The 21528-nt window shown below is 41.0% G+C and overlaps 1 protein-coding gene across 2 annotated transcripts in view; it reads right to left on the bottom strand.

Annotated features, from left to right (window-relative positions):
* The window catches only part of BEND6 (BEN domain containing 6), a 42574-nt gene that overhangs the window by 4288 nt on the left and 16758 nt on the right, over positions 1-21528 (bottom strand). The window contains exons 3-5 of one of the 2 annotated variants that reach the window (XM_055571814.1): positions 18435-18655; positions 16771-16963; positions 14714-14850 (exon numbers count right to left, since the gene is read on the bottom strand). In XM_055571814.1, the coding sequence (XP_055427789.1) occupies positions 14723-14850; positions 16771-16963; positions 18435-18655 (542 nt within the window). In that variant the 3' untranslated portion in view covers positions 14714-14722. Of the gene's footprint in view, positions 1-5793; positions 6118-14713; positions 14851-16770; positions 16964-18434; positions 18656-21528 lie in introns of those variants that run through there. The other variant, XR_008711674.1, reaches the window with a different exon arrangement.

Here is a 21528-nt window from a genome sequence, read left to right as displayed (position 1 = left end):
CGACACTGCTGAGTCACACGTAGGGGGTGGAGCCATCTCCATAGCCTCTCTCTCCCCACGCGTGAACATTGGCAGCTGATCAACAGACAGGCTGGCCCATCAAGTGCCTGATCCACCGAACTAGAGTTAAGACCCCACCCAGGGTGCCCCTTTAAGTGCCTGACATGCTGATCTCCAGAATAGGACCGCAGGCAGAGGGGCCCCTCTATGTGCCTGACACTCAGAACAACATAGAAGGACCCCAGGCAAGGGAACCCTCTAAGTGCCTGAATGGGCGGAGCTATGGAGAAAGACTAGCCAAAGAAGCCTTCTGATTGCCAGCTACCAGAGGCTCTAAAAAGGACTGATAGCACCATAACTCCTGAGGCTGAGGCAGTCCGTGTCCCTGCACACTTGGCGCCACCAGGGCTCCCGCGACCCAAGTAGCTGCACCACCTTCACACTCAACCCTCACTGGGGCAGAGCTGCCACAGGCAAAGAAAAGTCTGTGCACATGGGGTCACTTCAGTTGTGTCCAACTCTTTGCAACCGTATGGACTGTGGGCTGCCAGGCTTCTCTGTCAGGGGGGTTCTTCAGGCAAGAATACTGGAGCATACTGGCCAGTACTGGTTGCCATACCCTTCTAGAGCACTGTATTTCCTGCTGCCCTAGCCGCCAGCCCTACTGAGTACTGTTGCTGCCAGAACCCCTGAGACTCAAGCAGCTGCACCGCCTCCACACCTGGCCCTCACAGAGGCAAACCCAAGCCCTCCAGGGCAGCCTCAGGAGCAAACCCCAGTGGACGCAAACCCCCAAGCCACATGCAGAGGTGGAAATAAAACCACAATTGAAACCCAGGGGCAGTGTGGCTAAGGAAGAAGACCCAAAACCTCCCCACCAGCTGTACAAGCTGCAGATTAAATCCACACAATCAACGAGGCAGACCCTGTGTCTATGGAATAGATAAAAGGACGTTGAGAGCTCCCACAAAAGAAAACATACTAGTTCTGATAGCTGTGGACATTGGAGGCAAGAACATACAGGAGTAGAACCAGATTAGAATCTGAGCTGCCCCCACAGCAGGTCCAGAGACCAGCACAGTGTTGGAGGCCATCCTAGGGAGGTGAGGTGGACTGTGACTCCCTGACAGCAGTAACTCAAGAAAAACATTTGTTACTCTTATGTTTTGACTTGCTCTGTGGTTCTTTTGGATGTTCTTTCTTTTTCTTTTTTTCCCTCTTTCCCCCCTCCTCCGTTGTAGTTGCCAGTTTTATTGGCACTATGAAAGCTAATCAAGCTTTTGAGTTTTTTTCTTTCAATCACACTTTTTATTATTATTATAAACCTCTGCTTCTACATTGGGCCTTTGCAGTTCTGTGGAGTTTTTCTTAATTTTTTTTCTTTCCTTTTCTTCTTCTTTTTTCTTTCCTCTTCTTTTTTTAAATTTTAATTTTTAAACCTATTATTATTCTTTCTACATTTATTCCTTTGTTTGCTTTTTCCTACTGTTCTTTTCCCCTTGCAATTAATCTTTAATGTATATAAATCTTCTTTATCTACCTCTATTTAACTTTGAATATCTATTATTTCTTTGTTTTTCTCCTTTACTTTCTTCTCAACATATTTCCTAGTTTTGTTTTCTTTGCTTTAATCCTCAACTGGCACCTTGCTCTAGTTTTGTTTTCCAGTTTGTGCTTTAGTTTTGTTCTTACCTGGTAGATATAATTTTTGGTTTCCTTTGTTTGCCAGGTCAATCTATTGTACTTTACTTTTGTTGGACTGTTCTCATTTTGCTTATGGGTGTATATGTATAAGTGTATATTCCATTATTTTAATTATTTTGCCTGATTTTGTAACTGCCATTTGTCTGGAGTTCATCTTTGGTTCCTCATTTTTGGGTATTTGTTTTAATCTCACTTAATGCCATAACAAACCACTTCTAGAATCTTCATTCCTGACCAGAGATCAAGCCCTGAGCCTTTGGAGTGGGGGCACTGACTCCAAGACCCCAGACTACCAGAGAACTAATCCTGCTGCTGCTGCTGCTGCTAAGTCGCTTCAGTCATGTCCGACTCTGTGTGACCCCATAGACGGCAGCCCATCAAGCTCCCCCATCCCTGGGATTCTCCAGGTAAGAACACTGGAGTGGGTTGCCATTTCCTGCTCCGATGCATGAAAATGAAAAGTGAAAGTGAAGTCACTCAGTCATGTCCCACTCTTAGCGACCCCATGGACTGCAGCCTACCAGGCTCCTCCGCCCATGGGATTTTCCAGGCAAGAGTACTGGAGTGGGGTGCCATTGCCTTCTCCGAACTAATCCTAGGGATTATCAAATAGTGAGAACTCCCACAAAGGAAACCATTTGAATACAAGACCCAGCATCACCCAACCATGAGTAGCACCCTGTGCAGGATGCCTCATCCAAACAACAAACAAAACAAAAATACAAACCCAATCATCAGCAGACAGGATTACCACCTCACTCAGCCTTGCCCATCAGAGGAACAACAACAACAAAAAGCACAAATCTCACCCTATATGAAGTTTACACAAACCACTGCACCAACATTAGGAGAGCAGAAACCAAAAGAAAGAAAATATTCAACCATGAAGCCTGAGAAAAGGAGACCTCAAACACAGTAAGTTTAAGAAAAGTAATGAAATGGCAGAGAAATACTGCACAAATGAATAAAACTAGAAACACAGAAGCCAAAATAAATGAAGAGGAAATAAGCAAACTATCTGAAAAAGAATTCAGAATAATGATAGTAAAGATGATTAAAAACCTTGAAAACAGAATGGAGAAAATGCAAAAATCAATTAACAAAGAACTAGAGGAATTAAAGAATAAACATACAGAGACAAACAACACAATTACTGAAATTAAAAATACTGCAGAAGGAATCAATAGAAGAATATCTGAAGCAGAAGAATGAATCAGTGAGCTGGAAGATAAAATGGTAGAAATAACTTCTGAAGAACAAAATAAAGTATGAATGAATGAAAAGAACTGAGGATAGTCTCAGAAGCCTCTGGGACAATGTCAAATGCACCAACATTTGAATTATAGGGGTCCAAGAAGAAGAAGAGAAAAAGAAAAGGTATGAGAAAATTTTTTAAGAGATTATAGGTGAAAATATCCCCAACATGGAAAAGGAAATAATCAATCAAGTCCAAGAGGCACAAAGAGTCCCACACAGGGTAAATCCAAGGAGAAACAAGCCAAGACACATAATAATCAAACTAACAAAGACTAAACACAGTAAAGAATATTAAAAGCAGCAAGGGAAAAGAAACAAGGAACATACAGGGGAAACCCAATATGTTTAACAGCTGATCTTTCAGCAGAAACTCTGCAGGCCAGAAGTGAATGGCAGGATATATTTTAAGTACTGAAAGGGAAAAATCTACAACCAAGATTACTGTACCCAGCAAGGACCTCATTCAAAATTGATGGAGAAATCAAAAGCTTTTCAGAGAAGCAAAAGTTAAGAGAATTCAGTACCACCAAATCAGCTTTACAACAAATGTTAAAGGGACTTATAGAGTCAAGAAATACAAGAGAAGAAAAAGATCTACAATATCAAACCCCAAACAGTTAAGAAACTGGCAATAGGAACATATATATCAATAATTACTTTAAATGTAAATGGATTAAATGCTCCAACCAAAAGACACAGACTGGCTGAATGGATACAAAAACTTGACCCATATATGTGCTGTCTACAAGAAACCCACTTCAGACCTAAAGACACATATAGATTGAAAGTGAAAGTCTGGATGGAAAAATATATTCTAGATATCTAGATGGAAAAATATATACCATGCACATGGAAAGCAAAAGAGAGCTGGAGTAGCAATCTTCATACCAGACAAAATGACTTTAAAATAAAGAATATTACAAGAGATAAGGAAGGACACTACATAATGATCAAGGGGTCAATCCAAGAGGAAGACATAACAACTGTAAATATCTATGCACCCAACATAAGGGCACCTCAATACATTAAGACAAACACTGCTGCTAAGTCACTTCAGTCGTGTCCGACTCTGTGCGACCCCATAGACAGCAGCCCACCAGGCTCCCCCGTCCCTGGGATTCTCCAGGCAAGAACACTGGAGTGGGTTGCCGTTTCCTTCTCCAAGGCATGAAAGTGAAAAGTAAAAGTGAAGTCGCTCAGTCATGTCCGACCCTTAGAGACCCCATGGCCTGCAGCCTTCCAGGCTCCTCCGTCCACGGGATTTTCCAGACAAGAGTACTGGAGTGGGGTGCCATTGCCTTCTCTGAAGACAAACACTAACAGACATAAAAGGAGAAATTGACAGTAACCCAATAATAGTAGGAGACTTTAACACCCCACTCACACCAATGGACAGATCATCGAAACATTAATAAGAAAACACAAGTCTTAACTGAAACATTGGATGAGATGGATCTCATTGGTATCTTCAGGACATTCCATCTAAATGCAGAAGAATACATCTTCTCAAGTGCACATGGAACATTCTCCAGGACAGACCACATCTTGAGTCACAAATCAAACCTCAGTAAATTTAAGAAAACTGAAATCATATCAAGTATCTTTTCTGACCACAAGGCTATGAGGCTAGATATCAAATACAACAGAAAAACTGTAAAAAAAAAAAAAAAAACACACACACACAAACACATGGAGATTAAATAATATGTTTCTAAGTAACCAACAGGTTACTGAAGAAATCAAAAGGGAAATCAAAAAATTTCTAGAAACAAATGACAATGAAAACACAACTCAAAACCTATGGGATGCAGCAAAAGCTGTTCTAAGAAGGAAGTTTATAGCAATACAATCCTACCTCAAGAAACAAGCATTGAATATACAACCTAACTTTACACCTAAAACAACTGGAAAAAGAAGAGAAAACCTCCCAAAATTAGCAGAAGGAAAGAAATCATAAAAATCAGAGCAGAAATAACTGAAAAAGAAATGAAAGAAACAAGAGTAAAGCTTAATAAAACTAAAAGCTGCTTCTTTGAGAAGATACACAAAGCGGACAAAACTTGAGCCAGACTCATCAAGGAAAAAAGAGAGAAGAATCAAATCAACATAATTAGAAATGAAAAAGGTGAGGTTACAACAGACAATGCAGAAATACAAAGGCTTATAAGAGACTATTACGAACAACTATATGGCAATAAAATGGATAACCTGGAAGAAATGGAGAGATTCTTAGAAACGTTCAATCTTCCAAGACTGAACCAGGAAGAAGTAGAAATTATGAACAACCCAATTACAATCACTGAAATTGAAGCTGCAATAAAAAATCTCCCCCCTGCAAAAAAGCCCAGGACCAGATGGTTTCACAGGAGAATTCTATCAAACATTTAGAGACGAGCTAATGCCTATTCTTCTAAAACTCTTTCAAAAAATTGCAGAGGAAGAAACACTTCCAAACTCATTCTATGAAGCCACCATCAATCACCCTGATACCAAAACCAGACAAAGACAACACACAAAAAAGAAAACTACAAGCCAATATCACTTATGAACATAGATGCAAAAATCCTCAACAAAATTTTAGCAAACAGAATTCAACAATACATTAAAAAGCTCATACACCATGATCAAGTTGGGTTTATTCCAGGGATGCAGGATTCTTCAATATATACAAATCAATCAATGTGATACACCATTATTAACAAAATGAAAAACCGTATTAACAAAGATAAAAACCATATGATAATCTCAATAGAGACAGAAAAAGCCTTTGACAAAATTCAGCACCCATTTATGATGAAAGCTCTTCAAAAAATGGGCACAGAAGGAACCAACCTCAACATCGTAGAGGCCATATATGATAAGCCTACAGGAAACATAGCCAGCGCGGCTCTAGTCTAGAGCTGATCCAGAGCAGCGGAGTCGGACGTTCCCAGCCCAGGGTGCTGGGAGGGTAACTTTCCCAGTGGCACTCAGATCTAGGGATGGAAGGAGCCAGCCAGCCGCCATGGTGGAAGGAAGGGAGGTTGGGGGTCTCGCCTCTGAGCAGGGTGCGACAGGTTAGCTGGGCAGGCCCCTAGCACTTCCTTTCATAGAAGCTGGAGGCCGGCTGACCCCCACGCAGAGACTGTGGGGGGCGGGTTCAACTTCTCAGCTTCCTGGGTTGGATGCTGTGTCTGGACCCTCAGCAAAATAGATGGCCAAACTCGGCTTTCGGAGTGCTGATGCCTCTGCCGCCCCTAGTCTCCCGCCGAAAATAGATGGGGCTTCTTGGCTTGGCTCCTCCTCCACCCGCCCGGGTACCCGCACTTTTCAGTTTTGTGTTTTTAAAGAAAAACTAGGGAGTTCTTCGGAGAAGGCAATGGCAACCCACTCCAGTACTCTTGCCTGGAAAATCCAATGGGCGGAGGAGCCTGGTAGGCTGCAGTCCATGGGGTCACTAGGAGTCGGACACGACTGAGCGACTTCACTTTCACTTTTCACTTTAATGCATTGGAGAAGGAAATGGCAACCCACTCCAGTGTTCTTGCCTGGAAAATCCCAGGGACGGGGGAGCCTGGTGGGCTACCGTCTATGGAGTCGCACAGAGTCGGACACGACTGAAGTGACAGGAAACATTATTCTCAATGGTGAAAAACTGAAAGCATTCTCCCTAAGATCAGGAACAGGACAAGGGTGTTCAGTTTCACCACTATTATTCAACATAGTTATGGAAGTCGTAGCTACAGCAATCAGAGAACAAAAAGAAATAAAAGGAATTCAGATTGGAAAGAAGTAAAGCTCTCACTGTTTGCAGATGACATGATACTATACACAGAAAACCATAAAGATACTATCAGAAAACTACTAGAGCTAATCAGTGAATTTAGCAAAGTCACAGGATACAAAATCAATACACAGAAATCACTTGCATTTCTATATACTGACAATGAAAAATCAGAACGAGAAATTAAGGAATCAATCCCATTCACCACTGCAACAAAAAGAATAAAATATCTAGGAATAAACTTACCTAAGGAGATAAAAGAAGTGAACACAGAAAATTTTAAGACACTGATGAAAGAAATAAAAGATGACATAAACAAATTGAGAGATATTCCATGTTCCTGGGTAGGAAGAATCAATATTGTGAAAATGACTATATTACCAAACACAATCTACAGATTCAGGGCAATCCCTATCAAATTACCAATGGCAGTTTTCACAGAACTAGAACAAAAAACTTCAAAATTCATATGGAAACACAAGAGACCCCGAATAGCTAAAGCAGTCTTGAGAAAGAAGAATGGAGCTGGAGGAATCAACCTTCCTGACTTCAGATTATACTACAAAACGACAGTCACCACAGTAGGGTACCGGCAACAAAAACAGAAATACAGACCAATGGAACAAGATAGAATGCCCAGAAATAAACCCATGCACCTATGGGCACCTTATTTTGACAAAGGAGGCAAGAATATACAATGGGGCAAAGACAGACTCTTCAATAAATGGTGCTGAGGAAACTGGACAGCTACATGCAAAAGAATGAAATTAGAACACTTCCTAACACCATACACAAAGATAAACTCTAAATGGATTAAAGACCTAAATGTAAGACCAGAAACTAGAAAAGCCTTAGAGGAAAACAGGCAGAACACTCGAGGACATAAAGCAATACCCTCTATGACCCACCTCCTAGAGTAACGGAAATAAAAACAAAAGTAAACAAGTGGGACCTGATTAAATGTAAAAGCTTTTGCACAGCAAAGGAAACTCTAAGCAAGGTGAAAAGACAACCCTCAGAATGGGAGAAAATAATAGCAGATTAAACAACTGACAAAGGATTAATTTCCAAAATATACAAGCAGCTCATACAACTCAATATGAGAAAAACAACCCAATCAAAAAGTGGGAAAAAGACCTAAACACACATTTCTCCAAAGAAGACAGACAGATGACTAACAAACACATGAAAAGATGCTCAACATCCCTCATTATTAGAGAAATGCTAATAAAAATTACAATGAGATATCACCTCATACCAGTCAGAATGGCCATCATTAGAAGTCTACAAACAATAAATGCTGGAGTGGGTGTGGACAAAAGGGAATGCTCTTGCACTGTTGGTGGGAATGTAAATTGATAGAGCCCCTATGGAAGATGGTATGGAGATTCCTTAAAAATCTAGGAATAAAACTACCATATGACTCAGCAATCCCTCTCCTAGCACATACCCTGAAGAAACAAAAATTTAAAAAGAAACATGTATCCCATTGTTCATTGCAGCACTATTTACAATAGCTAGAACATGGAAGCAACCTAGATGTCCATCCACAGATGAATGGATAAAGAAGATGTGGTACATATACACAATGGAATATTGCTGCTGCTAAGTCGCTTCAGTCGTGTCCAACTCTGTGCGACCCCATAGATGGCAGCCCACCAGGCTCCCCCGTCCCTGGGATTCTCCAGGCAAGAACACTGGAGTGGGTTGCCATTTCCTTCTCCAATGCATGAAAGTGAAAAGTGAAAGTGAAGTCGCTCAGTCGTGTCCGACTCCTAGCGACCCCATGGACTGTAGCCTACCAGGATTCTCTGTCCATGGGATTTGCCAGGCAAGAGTACTGGAGTGGGGTGCCATTGCCTTCTCTGACAATGGAATATTACTGAACCATAAAAAGGAACGCATTTGATTCTAGTGAAGTGGATGAACCTCTAGAGCCTATTATACACAGTGAAGTGAGTCAGAAAGAGAAAGATAATTATCGTATGCTAATGCACATATACAGAATCTAGAAAAATGGTACCGAAGAATTTATTTGCAGGGCAGCAATGGAGAAACAGACATAGAGAATGAACTTATGGACATGGGGAGAGGGAAGGAGAGGATGAGATGTATGGAGAGAGTAGCATGGAAATTTACATTATCATATGTAAAATAGATAGCCAACGGGAATTTGCTGTATGGCTCAGGAAAGACAAACAGGGGCTCCGTATCAACCTAAAGGGGTGAGATGGGGAGGGAGATGGGAGGGAGGTTCAAAAGGTAGGGGATATATTGTATACCTATGGCTTATTCATGGAAGTTTGACAGAAAACAACAAAATTCTGCAAAGCAATTATCCTTCAATTAAAAAATAAATAAACTAAAATACAAACAAAAAAAAACAGAAACAAAAAATAAACTATAGTGATATATAACATGAAACAGTAGATTGCAATTAAACGTAATAATGTAGATTTACTAACTCACAAGTGGGAGTGGTTTTACGTGTTTTTAAGAAAAGTTGTAGCTCAACCAGAAAAAAAAAAAAGGTCTTAATGACCTGAATAACCACAATGATGTGGTTACTCACCTAGAGCCAGACATCCTGGAATGTGAAGTCAAATGGGCCTTAGGAAGCAGTACTAGGAATAAAGCTAGTGGAAGTGATGGAACTCCAGTTATTTCAAATCCTAAAGGATGATGCTGTTAAAATGCTGCCCTCAATATGACAGCAAATTTGGAAAGCTCAATAGTGGTCACAGGACTAGAAAAGGTCAGTTTTCATTCCAATCACAAAAAAGGGCAATGCTCTTTTTTAGAATTTTCCAACTAGGGTGCATTCATTTTACATGTTAGTAAGGTTATGTTCAAAATCATTCAAGTTAGGCTTCAGGAGTATGTGAACCAAGAACTTCTAGATGTCCAAGTTGGTTTTCAAAGAAGCAGAGGAACTAGAGATCAAATTTTCAACATTTGTTGGATTACAGAATGGAATCGTTGGGTCACAATGGAATTCATTGGGTCACAATGGAATTCCAGGAAATTTGGAATCTATTTTTGCTTCATTGACTATGCTAAAGCCTTTCACTGTGTGGATCACAAGAAACTGGAAAATTCTTAAAGAGATGGGAATACCAGAACACCTGATATGCCTCCTGAGAAACCTGTATGCTGGTCAAGAAGCAACAGTTAATGGGACATGGAACAATGGACTAGTTCAAAATTGGGAAAAAGTATGAGAAGGCTGTGTATTGTCACCCTGCTTATTTAACTTCTTTGCAGTATACATCATATAACATGCCAGGCTGGAAGAATTATAAGCTGGAATCAAGGATGCCAGGAGATATATCAACAATCTCAGATATGGAAATGATATAATGGCAGAAAGTGAAGAGGAACTAAAGAGTGCGGCACGTGTCTGGGAAACTATCTCTCCTTCAAACGTCAACAAGAGCCTTGATGGGTGGACTATGTTGATTTAGGTTTCTCTTTTTATCACTTTGACTATACTGTGCCACTCCTTTCTGGCCTGCATGGTTTCTGTTGAAAAGGTGGCTGACAGTGGAATGGAAGTTCCCTTGCTTACATTTCCATCCAAATTTTGGAGAAGTGGACTTATGTGGGAGACATGTTGTGCGTACCAGTAGCGCACACCCCTTATATGCTATCAGGGTGTCCCATGGAGGCTGAGTGGGCCCTCCTGTTGTGGTGGGGCATGCTGTGGGCATGCTGATACATGGGACTCTCCCTTGTCCAGTTGGCTGCCAGGCCCTGCCACCCGCAGAAGCTACTGGCTGCTGGTGGAAGGGGCCACATCCTGGCACAGCTGGCTGCCAGGCCTGCGGAGCCCTGGGATTTATGCTGAGCCACTGAGCAAGGCAGGATCCTGGTGAACTGGCTGCAGGCTTAGGGTGATCCAGGGCTGGTCCTGTGGGGCCCAGTGAGGCCTGAGGCTTGTGCCAGCGCACTGGTGTGAGGTGTGGTCTTGGCACTCCTGGCTGTGGGACCAGGGCTCCCAGTGCTGGTTCTGGCCTTGGGTGATACCAGGGCTTCTGCCAGCCTGCTAGAGGGTGGGGCCAGGTCCCTATTCAGCCTGAGGGGTCCCGAGACTAGTGGTGACCGGCTGGTGGGTGGGTAAGTCCCGGAGCTAATAGGCTAGAGAGAGGGCTCCAAAACGGTGCTTGCCAGCACCAGAGTCCTTGCGGTAGAATGAGCTCCCAAAAGTGGCTGCCACCAGTGTCTTTGTCTCTAGGGAAGTCCCCGTTGCCTCTTGCTGGTCCAGGAGACTGTCCAAGGGCAGCAAGTGAGTCTGACCCAGGCTTCTTTCAGATTGTTGCTTCTGAACTGGGACTTACAATGTGTGAGATTCTGCACGTACCCTGTTTGAGTGGGGTCTCTATTTCCTACAGGCCCCTAGCTCTCCTGAATGCAAGCTGCACCTTCAAAGGCAGATATTCTGGGGGCTTGTCTTCCTGGTGCCAGGACCCCCACGACTGGGAAGCTTGATATGGGTCTTGGACCCATCACTCCCTGGGAAGAACCTCTGCAATTGTGACTATCCTCCTGTTCATTGGTTACTTACTTGGGTCTTGACTATACCATGTCTCCACCCCTCCTACCCTTCTTGTTGTGGTTCCTTCTTCATATCTTTAGTTGTAGAAGATCTTTTCTGCTAGTCTTCAGGTCATTCCTATTGATAGATGGTCTGCAAACAGGTTTAATCTTGGTGTGCCCCTGGGAGGAGGTATGCTCAGGGTCTTCCTACTCTACCATACCAGTGACCAGGAAATCATTTAAGTCAGGATTTCTCAGCCTTGAGCTTCCCTCATAGCTCAGTTGGTAAAGAATCTGCCTGCAGTGCAGGAGACCCTGGTTTGATTCCTGGGTTGGGAAGATCCCTTGGAGAGGGGATGGGCTACCCACTCCAGTATTCTTGGGCTTCCTTTGTGGCTCAGCTGGGAAAGAATCTGCCTGCGATGGCAGGCCTGGGTTTGATCCCTGGATTGGGAAGATCCCCTGGAGAAGGCAAAGGCTACCCACTCCAGTATTCTGGCCTGGAGAATTCCATGGACTGTACAGTCCATGGGGTCGCAAAGAGTCAGACACAACTGAGCAACTTTCACTTTCACTTTCTCAACTTAGGCAGAACTGACAGATGGACTGGGTAATTCTTTATTATGGGGGCTGTCCTGTATATTGTTGGATGTATAGCAGCATCCCTGGCACCTCTCTAACCCAAAGGCCTCCAAGACATTTTCACATATCCCCTTTCAGGGGCAGGGGACAAAACCCCTCCCACCTGGATTGAGCACTGCTGTATTAGATCACCTTGAAGTTACATGCACATGTAATATTATGGTAGAGACTATATACACTGCAGCAGCCGTGGACATTTCAAAAGGCTGTTTGACCACAGAGGAATGTTACAGAGGTGACAGTCTAATATTCTGTAATCCTCATAGATAAAAATTTCTATAGCTCTTGTAAGAAAAAAGCAAAACAATGGAGAAAGGTCAGAAAGATTGGCAACATGAAGCGCTAGGCAGAGTGAGAGCTGCAGACAAGTCACAGAAGTGAGAGGGGGCGGACTCAAAGTGGCAGGATGGACTTAGCTCTTATTCTTACAAAGACGAGTCTGAGCTGGGAAATGATTGTCTTCTCAAATCCAAGCAGGGGGCCACTGGAGCTCAGTCCTGCAGCGGGGGCACAGTCTACCAGAGCCCCGGTAGGCCTGCTGGGTTTCCTGGATATATTGGAATTCATAGAAATCTACATGGTTTTGCAGTATCGACTGCTTTTACTGCAGTAATGGGAGAACAATGATTTTTCCAAAGAATACTTTAGAAGGCACGGTGAGGAGGAGTATGGTTTGCCTGAATAAATGCAGTCACTTTAGGTTCCTACTCGTTAAATGAGCAAGAAGAGAAAAGTGCAGCAGTGCTCCACCAGGTGGCGCTGTATCTGACTCATTCATCAAGCACGGGCTGAATCAGGGCTTCTGTGACCCTGTCTTTCCCAGTGAATTTTCTCAGTCCTTTTGAAATAATTGGATTGAGCCTATACTTCAAATGAAAGGTATCTGCCAATTAAACAAAAATCCCATTCTACTGTTTATCTCTACTTCTGATTCAAAATATACACATTTCTATTCCAAGCATCTTGGCCCCCAAGCTCAGGTGCACGAGGCACCAGAGTTTCCTGCATTCATAACAAAAGATTCCTTCTTCCTTTCAGTTTTAATTAATGTCATCACCAGGTGATTTTATGGCTGGCAAGTGGAAGCAAAACTGATAGAAAAACCTTTTAACTTTAATTTCTTCAATATTCTGCTGTTATCAGATATGAGTTTCATGCCTACCCTCAGCAGCCTGGGATACAAAACAGGAAGAAGTTAGGATATGAAAATGCTTTGCGGAGCTCTGAGACACAATTATGTGCTCCAAAAGAGAGCCCTATGACTTGGAGGTCTGGTAACATGACCTGTAGATGGGGAACTTGGCCATGATACAACTGAGGAGCCTCATGTCAAAAAAGAAGTCCATATTTTGAATATCCTTGGATTAACCATAATGAAAAGAATACAAAAAAGAATATATATATATATGTATATATATATATATATGTGAATCATTTTGCTCTACAGTAGAAATTAACATTGTAAATCAACTGTACTTCAATAAAATAAAATTTTTAAAAAACCCAAGGAGTTCCACGGGCTCTTTTAAGCAATTAGCTCTTAACTGGGTGATTGTGAGATTCACCATCTACTGAAATTTTTAATCCCTGGGGGAGAAAAAGGATACAAGTATCTTTACCTTTTATAAATTCTTCAGGCAGAACTGCCAGTATGTATGAGCCAAGGGAAAGAATTTCCCTGCAGCTATTATAAGTAGGTTTTTTGGTCATTTTGTTTTGTTATAGGAAGAGAGACTATTGTTGACCCTCAGCAGAGGTAGCCTTAAATGTATAGCAACATAGTAAGGGACCCTCAAGGAGGATGAGGTGGTAGTCAGTGATGGATGGGGGAATCACTGTATTACACTCATATCCACATCTATTTAAAACACAGAAGAAAAAGACAAATGACATGGTCTCAAGGTGACAAATCAGGCAGAGAGCAGGCAAAGTGGAAGTCAAAGGCAGAAGTTAAGAAAATGGAAGGAAAACCTGCCCTCACTTGCTTATCATATACCTCTGTTTAAAAGTTATTAAAAGCATAACAGTACACATGTGTCATGTATTTTCCATCAAAGTAATGAAGAGGAAGAATGAGGACAGGTGAAAAGGCCAAGACTTTCAGTTAGTAAAGCAAACACATCACACTCTTGCCTAGGGCAAGGCTTGATCATAAAGTGAATTTCCTTTAGAACTCACTAAAAACAAATAGTTCTTCCTTTGAGTATTTTAATACAAATATATTGGTAAAAAATACTTATCTCAAAAATTCAAACTGTAACAACTGACTGAAAGATTTAAAGACACTGGGAAGCAGGATGGGATGGTAGAGGAGACCCTCGACCAGCGGTTTGTTCTCTGTTCAGCGTTGTAAGTACAGCCCCAGTGATGGACCTCAGGGACCTCTCAAGGGTCTGTACCCCCCTTATTCTAGAGAAGCACTTCCTAAATTGTCATGTGTCTTTCCCCTGGCTCCCTTCTAGCTCCACCCATAGTTAAGATGTGAAGAAAAATAAAACTTCCTCAGAGAAATGCACTTGGGAAACACTATACCCAATATGCCCTTCTTAGAGATTTCTGCTGCACTCGGGCGTGTTTAAAGGGCATCAGAATATTTGAGAGGCTCTGGGAGAGGAGAATCTGTGTACCTGACCCAGCATTTCCCAAGTTTACCTTCCCTTCCCTGTCTTTGCTTTACCCCAGGGATACTCATCAGCTTCGCACAGCCAACTGGTCTCCTCCAGCAGAGTGTTTGGGAAAGGCTGTCTCATGGGTACAGGTATTGCATCTTCTTGCCACACTGAAAGGATTACAGAGATTGACAATACTTACCGAGAAGTTCTACTTAATATCCTGAGAGTTCAGAGTTTTGCTTAAATTTGGCTTCTTGGTACAGTTGTTTAGCTTTTGCCCTATCATTCTCCTGATTGAAACGTCGTCTGTGCTGGGAAACAATTGCTTTGTGATTCCTGTAACAACAACAACAAAACACAGAAAAACACTTTATCAGATGGGAGTAGAGTCACAAAAACAAAGAACAAACCAGTGGTTGCCAGTGGGGAGTGGGGGAGTAGGGGAGGGGGGATGTTGGGCTGGGGGGATAAGAGGTACAATGATAATGCATAAAGTAAGTTATATGGGCTTCCCTTGTGGCTCAGCTGGTAAAGAATCTGCCTCCAATGCAGGAGACCCTGGTTTGAATCCTGAGTCAGGAAGATCCCCTAGAGAAGGGATAGGCTATCCACTCCAGTATTCTTGGGCTGCCCTGGTGGTTCAGCTGGTAAAGAATCCGCCCGAAATGTGGGAGACCTGGGTTCAATCTCTGAGTTGGGAAGATACCCTGGAGAGGAGATAGGCTATCCACTCCAGTACTTTGGCATGGAGAATACAATCCATGAGGTTGCAAAGAGTCTGAAACAGCTGAGCAACTTTCTCTTTCACGTTCATTGTACAACCTGAGAAATAGAGCCAATAGTTTATAATAACTGTACACAGAGTATAAACATTAAAAACTGTGAAACACTATATTGCATATGTACCTGCTCAGTCACTGAGCCGTGTCCGACGCTTGTTTTACCCCATGGACTATAGCTGGCCAGGCTCCTCTGTCCACAGGTTTCTCCAGGCAAGAATACTGGAGTGGGTTGCCAGTGGGAGATCTTTCCCACCCAGGGACTGAACCCACATCTCCTGTGTTCCCTTGCATTGGCAGGTGGATTCTTTACTACTGAGCCACCTGGGAAGCCCTGAAACACTATATTGTACACCTGTAATTTATGTAATACCATACATCAACTATACTTGAATAAAAATAAGTAAATTAATTAAAAACCCACATTATCAGGCCTTTGCATCTTAAGTTATGAACTGAGATAAAACATCAAACACCACACATTATAATTTTTGCCTCCATTTTGAAAAAGCAGCCCAAACACCCATGAGATATTTAAACAGACTATATAGGCAGATTTTCCAAAGCAAAGCAAGAGATAATAGGTCTATATCATAAACTGAGAACATATGTATGAGTCTTCCTACAGTACCACCCAGCTTTACCCTTGTTGCTTGTTCTGAATACCACGTGTCCTTGACCCAAAATGCTGAGAATTTATTTTTACCCATTCCCAGCATCAGCTGAAACAAGCAGATTCCAACTGACTATTTTCCAACTAAGAAATGAAGTACTATCAAAATACAGAGAGCTGGGATTCAGTGAGTACTTAAAATTGTTACTTGATAACCTAGATTATTATATTTAAGGAGATTAACTTAAAAACTGTAGGTAGGATGGTTACATTAACCTTCATTTTTCTGAATAAAAGATAAGGGATATTTCTAACCAAAATAAAGAAAAAGAATACAAGATATGAACAGTTAATAAAATTTTGTTGGAGTGAATTTTGAAACTTTACTCTTCTAAAGCTATGAATTGTATGAATTCAAATTTTTCAGTGATATAGAATTCATTTTTATTTTAATAACCACTTAAAATTTTTTAAACTAATTAATTTTTGGCCATGCTGGGTTCTTGCTGTCTCTCATTGGCTTTCTCTAGTCATGGCGGCGCACAGTGTGTTTTTCAGTAGGTGCTTGGGCTTAAATATTCTTCAACATGTGGGATCTTCCTGGACCAGGGATCGAACCTGTGTCCTCTGCATTGGCAGGCGGATTCTTAACCACTGGACCACCAAGGAAGTCCCATTAACCACTTTTAATGTAAAGTTGTTCCACAAAATTCACCATGTATCGTAAGAGGTTTCGGCTACCCTGAGATATTTCTCTCATAGAAAAATAAATCTGAAGAAAAAAAGGTAATGAAAGAACAACCAAATGTTGAATGGTAAACTAATTTCAGATTCATGTGACACAATATAATGCAATCATATCACCTATAATTTCTTGAACTTCATTCTGATTCATAGCTGGTTTCACGGCCTTGTCCCTTGAAGTAGAGGATTTTGCCCCCGTCAGGCTGTGTGTGGCCATGTATTCATTTGTGTAAAGCACTTGCATTAAATCATTAATGAACTTCTGAGGCTTGCTCTTGTTGCAACGTGCAATCTGCCATTTTTCAATCTTGAACTAAAAAATTAAAAATAATAATTGAAATAACTGAAAAAGGAAAGGAGTATCTGAAGAAATATATTATTCATTGAATTCATACAGACCAGAAAACAAAATCAACATTCTTTAAGGTGGTGCCCATATATTTAATATATATTAATATATATATATATATCAGGGGTTAGAGTTAGATGTTATTTTTGAGATAGACTCCCAATATGTATGAGGTATTTGTTCCAGAGTGTATTCACATTCTTGTCATGTAATCTGGATTTGGTGCTTTAAGGATTATTCCACCCTCAACCGCTCCTACTAAACAGAATAATGGCCCACGGACAACAACCACATCGTCATCCCTGAAACCTGTGAATGTGCCACCTTATATGGGAAAACCAACTTTGCAGGAGTCATTAAAGGACCTTGAGATGGGGAAAGCTGGAGAGTATGCCGGGTTATTCAGAAAGGCCCAATCTAATTATGAGACGTTTTAAAATTTTACCTTTTTTACACTTAAAATTCATGTACTTTATTGCAAGTATGAATATATATTTACATACACACATACATATATAATCTTATGTGTATAAATATATACATACACTTAGCAGTGTCTGGTATATAATAAGCACACAATAAGTGTTTAATAAAAATAAAGAAAATGGCTAACAGAAAAGTGGCCAAGAAAGAAGCCACAGAGGAAGGAGAGACTCAGAGAGTGAGAGGGGATTGCCTGCTCTGACTGGCTTTGAAGATGGTGGAGGAAGACCACGAATCGGGGCATGTGGGAACATCCTTCAGTTTACAGCTGACAAGAAAACAGGGAGCTCAGCTGTAGCGCCACAAGAGACTGAATTCTAGAACCCACATAGCCAGGAAACAGAGCCTTCCCCTGAGCCTCTAGAAAGGAAAGAACTAGCCAGCACCTTGGCTTTATAGCGTCTGAGTTTGTAATATTATAAATCACTCAGTTTGTGGGATCCTGTTACATCGCAGGAGGAAACTGGTACACTAAAATTCAAGTGTTCTGAATGCTAGATTGTGAACATTTACAGTTATTACTTGCTCTTGAAGGCATATTTTCCTAGGCTGATTCTAACAAAACTTGTATTTTTAGCTTCTGTTTCTTGATTAAGAGAAATTGGTAAAGAAGACAAAGAATTGTGTTCAGCCAGCATGTACAGGCTGAAATTCACCTGGTCTCAATAATACAGTTTTATAACCTTTAATGCATAATTGTCCTTTTCTCACTGGTTTAAGAATTTTCTAGTTTAATAACTTCATCATTGTTCACCATTTATTTTCTAAACTGGATATTTACTTCACAGATATTAGATTTATTGTAAAAAAAATTGTTTTGTGTCATCAGAATATTATGACTGACCTAAAGTTCCATAAAGTGATCTGATAAGACAATGACTATGTTGTTCTGTGATTTTCATTTCGCCTGTAACTGCACCCCAGAGAAAGATGGGACAGTCTCCCTGCTGACCTGTTTCTCATCCGTCTGATGGTCTTCCTCAGCTTTCAGGGAGATGGGTGAACTGGAATCAGAGTTAGAATTACTGCATGTAGAAGCAAAGGAATCTGGTGAGGAGTTATTCGCTGCTCTCCAGAGGGTGGATGCGGATGTGGACAGGGTTCCTCCACCCTTGAGCAGTGCCTCTGCCATACCGACCAGTTCTTCAAACTGAGTGACGGCCTGCGGTAACACTAAAATGGCAAGAACAGGTAGGTCTTTACAGATGCTTGTCATAACAGCATAGACACGTATTTTTTATTGTGTGTCTATGCATAGAAGTGTATAGAACAAACTGTTAACACTTGCTACATCTGGAAAATAAACATGGTAAGAACAGTGATTGGAACACATTTACTTTTTATTATTCAATAATTTAATAATTGCTGAATAATAGTAAATCAGTGTTAAATCATTTGGTTGTTGTATCCAAATATATATGCATTACTTTGTAACTAAAAAAATGTTTTTAGAAGTTGGTTCTTTTTCTAATTGCTAATGGTATTGCTTGAAGGTGCTTAATCTCTTGTTTGGAGACATTACTAATTGTATCACCTTCCATCAGGCCAGTTTAAGTGATGAGATTAAATAAATAGGTTTCTCACTAAATCTTCTATAATCTTAGTGTATGATTTGCCAGGGAGTCAAATGACATCAAATTATTAAAAATTTATGGCCACAATTCAAATCTATGTATTCACAGATAACAGATGGATTTTGGTAGTCAACTTGAATGTTCTCTTTGTTCCTTTTTTTAAATGGAAACTTACACATTCATAGGTTTCATGCCTCCATGTAAAATGGTCTTCTCTGTTCTTATATCTAGTTTGTTTCCTAAGGACAAATAACATTTTGTTGAAGCTGGAAGACACTTTGAACCCTGTCTAATTCAACTCCTCACTCTGCGGTTGGGGGTAATGCCTGGTAGAGAGGCGAAAAGACTGGAACTTTTTTGTACTTTTCTAAGCATATTATTGAGCTATATAATCTTTAGAATTATAGATGATTAAAGACCTGAACATCAGATATAGTGATGATATGTCCAAATCAACACATTTGATACTATGTTAATAGAAAAATAATAGAAAAAAACCTGCTAAAGAAGAAAATGTTATTCTATATTTTTCAGTTAACATTTGCTAAGCATCTCTCATGAGATAGCCAGTTGCTCTATCAGCAATTACTTATTGAGCACTTAATAATATCAGACATTTAGCTAGTTTTTACTCTGTGCCAGGCACTATTTTGGGAACTTCATTGATGTTTATTCATTTACTCCTCATTGCAATTCTCCTAGAAAGGTATTAATATAATATTATCACTACCTGCAATTTATAGATGAGGACAATGAGGCAATGAGAGGTTAAATACCTATCAGGGTCTACTCAGTGAAAAGAAGAGCCAACATTCAAATTAGGACTCTGCCCATCCCCTGCTGTAAACCACAATGTTGCACCGACTCGCAACATTTGCTTACGGCTCTAGGTGCAAGGAATGAAACCGGGAGCAAAACTAGATGCGGTCCTAGCCTTTTGGAACTGGGACAGGTGGGGAGCACTCTTTACCTAACGGTGCTGTGTGTAAGCATTAGGCCTGCTCAGAAAGAAATCTGATCGCCAGCCCTAACCCCCACCCACCACCCCCCAGTTCCTGGGAAGTAATCTCTCTACCCTTGAATTTCTTCAGCAGTATCAGGAGTGTCACGGTGAGCCCCTCAGAACACATCTGACTTATGTTTATGCTAAGGAGTTTCTCAGGGTGGGGACAATCATACAGCCTAGTCTTAGGGCAGAAGCTGGCCATGGCCAGAAAGCCAGAAAGACCTAGAGCCTGAGTTCAACCCTGTGAGCAGTCAATCAATCTATTATGCTTACATAATGAACTTTCATTTAAAAACTTGGGATGCCCAAGCTCAGAGAGCTTCCTGGGTGGACAATCCTCTGTGTGTATTGTTGTAACATGTAAAGACTAGGAGGTAATGGGTCCTGGGGACAGAAATTTTTCACTTGGAAACTGATCAGACTCTGCCCTATAGGTCTCTTCCAACTTTGGCTAGTTCTAATTTGTATTCTTTTCTTGTAATAAGTATAACCATGAGTATCACAGGTTTTGGTGAATTTACTGTCTTTAGCAAATTACTGAGCCTGAGAGTGGTTTTTGAAAACCCCTAAATTTGCAGTTGGTATCAGGTGTCTTAGCGGACTTGGCCATCTAGAAGACAGTGCACTTAACTTTACGGTTTGGGTAACTCAAGGTGCATGCAAAGAAATGAAAAATTGCAGTTGTTAAGACCACTGAGGAGAGGCAAGCAGCCTCTCCTCTAAGGGAAGGGGCACAGAGGGCTTCTCTGGGGCAGTCAAGAGTTACCTGACAGCTGCGGGCTGAGCAGGAATTAAATACCTGGAGGTCATCAGGAGCATAGGAAACACAAAAACACAAGTTCTGTATTTAAGGAACTGCAAGAAGGCCAAAGCTAGACTGTAAGGAGAAAAAGGGAATTCCGTATAAAGTGGGTTTTAGAAAACATTCACCGCTTTTTCTAATAATGAAAGCTGTACATGTTCATCAGAAGATATCCTTCTTGCCAATTCTATCTCTGTATCTTTGTCGTATACTTTCTTTTGTATAATTAGGACTGTGCTACATCCACAGCATTGTATCATGGTTCTTTTTTTTTTCAATTAAGATCATACATTGAATATTTTACCTATTTTATTAAATCTTGGAAAATATGACCTTTTGAGGTGTAATTTGCTTAGCATCAAAGGTAAGATCTTACATGAAGTCTGAACAGGATATAAGTAGGTATGGGGGATGAGTTTGACAAAAGGATAAACCCAATAAGCACACACCAATATGTTCATAGAATGTTTCCGTCTGCCCAGAAAGTTGCCTCATGTTCTTTCCAAATAAATTAATTCCTGGACTCACCTCAAAAGCAACGACTAATGTGACTTCTTTACCTGTTCTAGAATTCCATATAAATGGATGCAAGTGGTATATTCTCCTTTTTTTGGTCTGATTTTTGTTCTGCATAATGTTTTGAGATTCATTCCTGTTGTGTCAG

Source organism: Bubalus kerabau, chromosome 3, assembly GCF_029407905.1.
Source record: "Bubalus kerabau isolate K-KA32 ecotype Philippines breed swamp buffalo chromosome 3, PCC_UOA_SB_1v2, whole genome shotgun sequence".
NCBI lineage: Eukaryota > Metazoa > Chordata > Mammalia > Artiodactyla > Bovidae > Bubalus > Bubalus kerabau.
The sequence above is the reverse complement of the archived record's forward strand: the minus strand, read 5'-3'. Positions and strand labels throughout refer to the sequence as shown.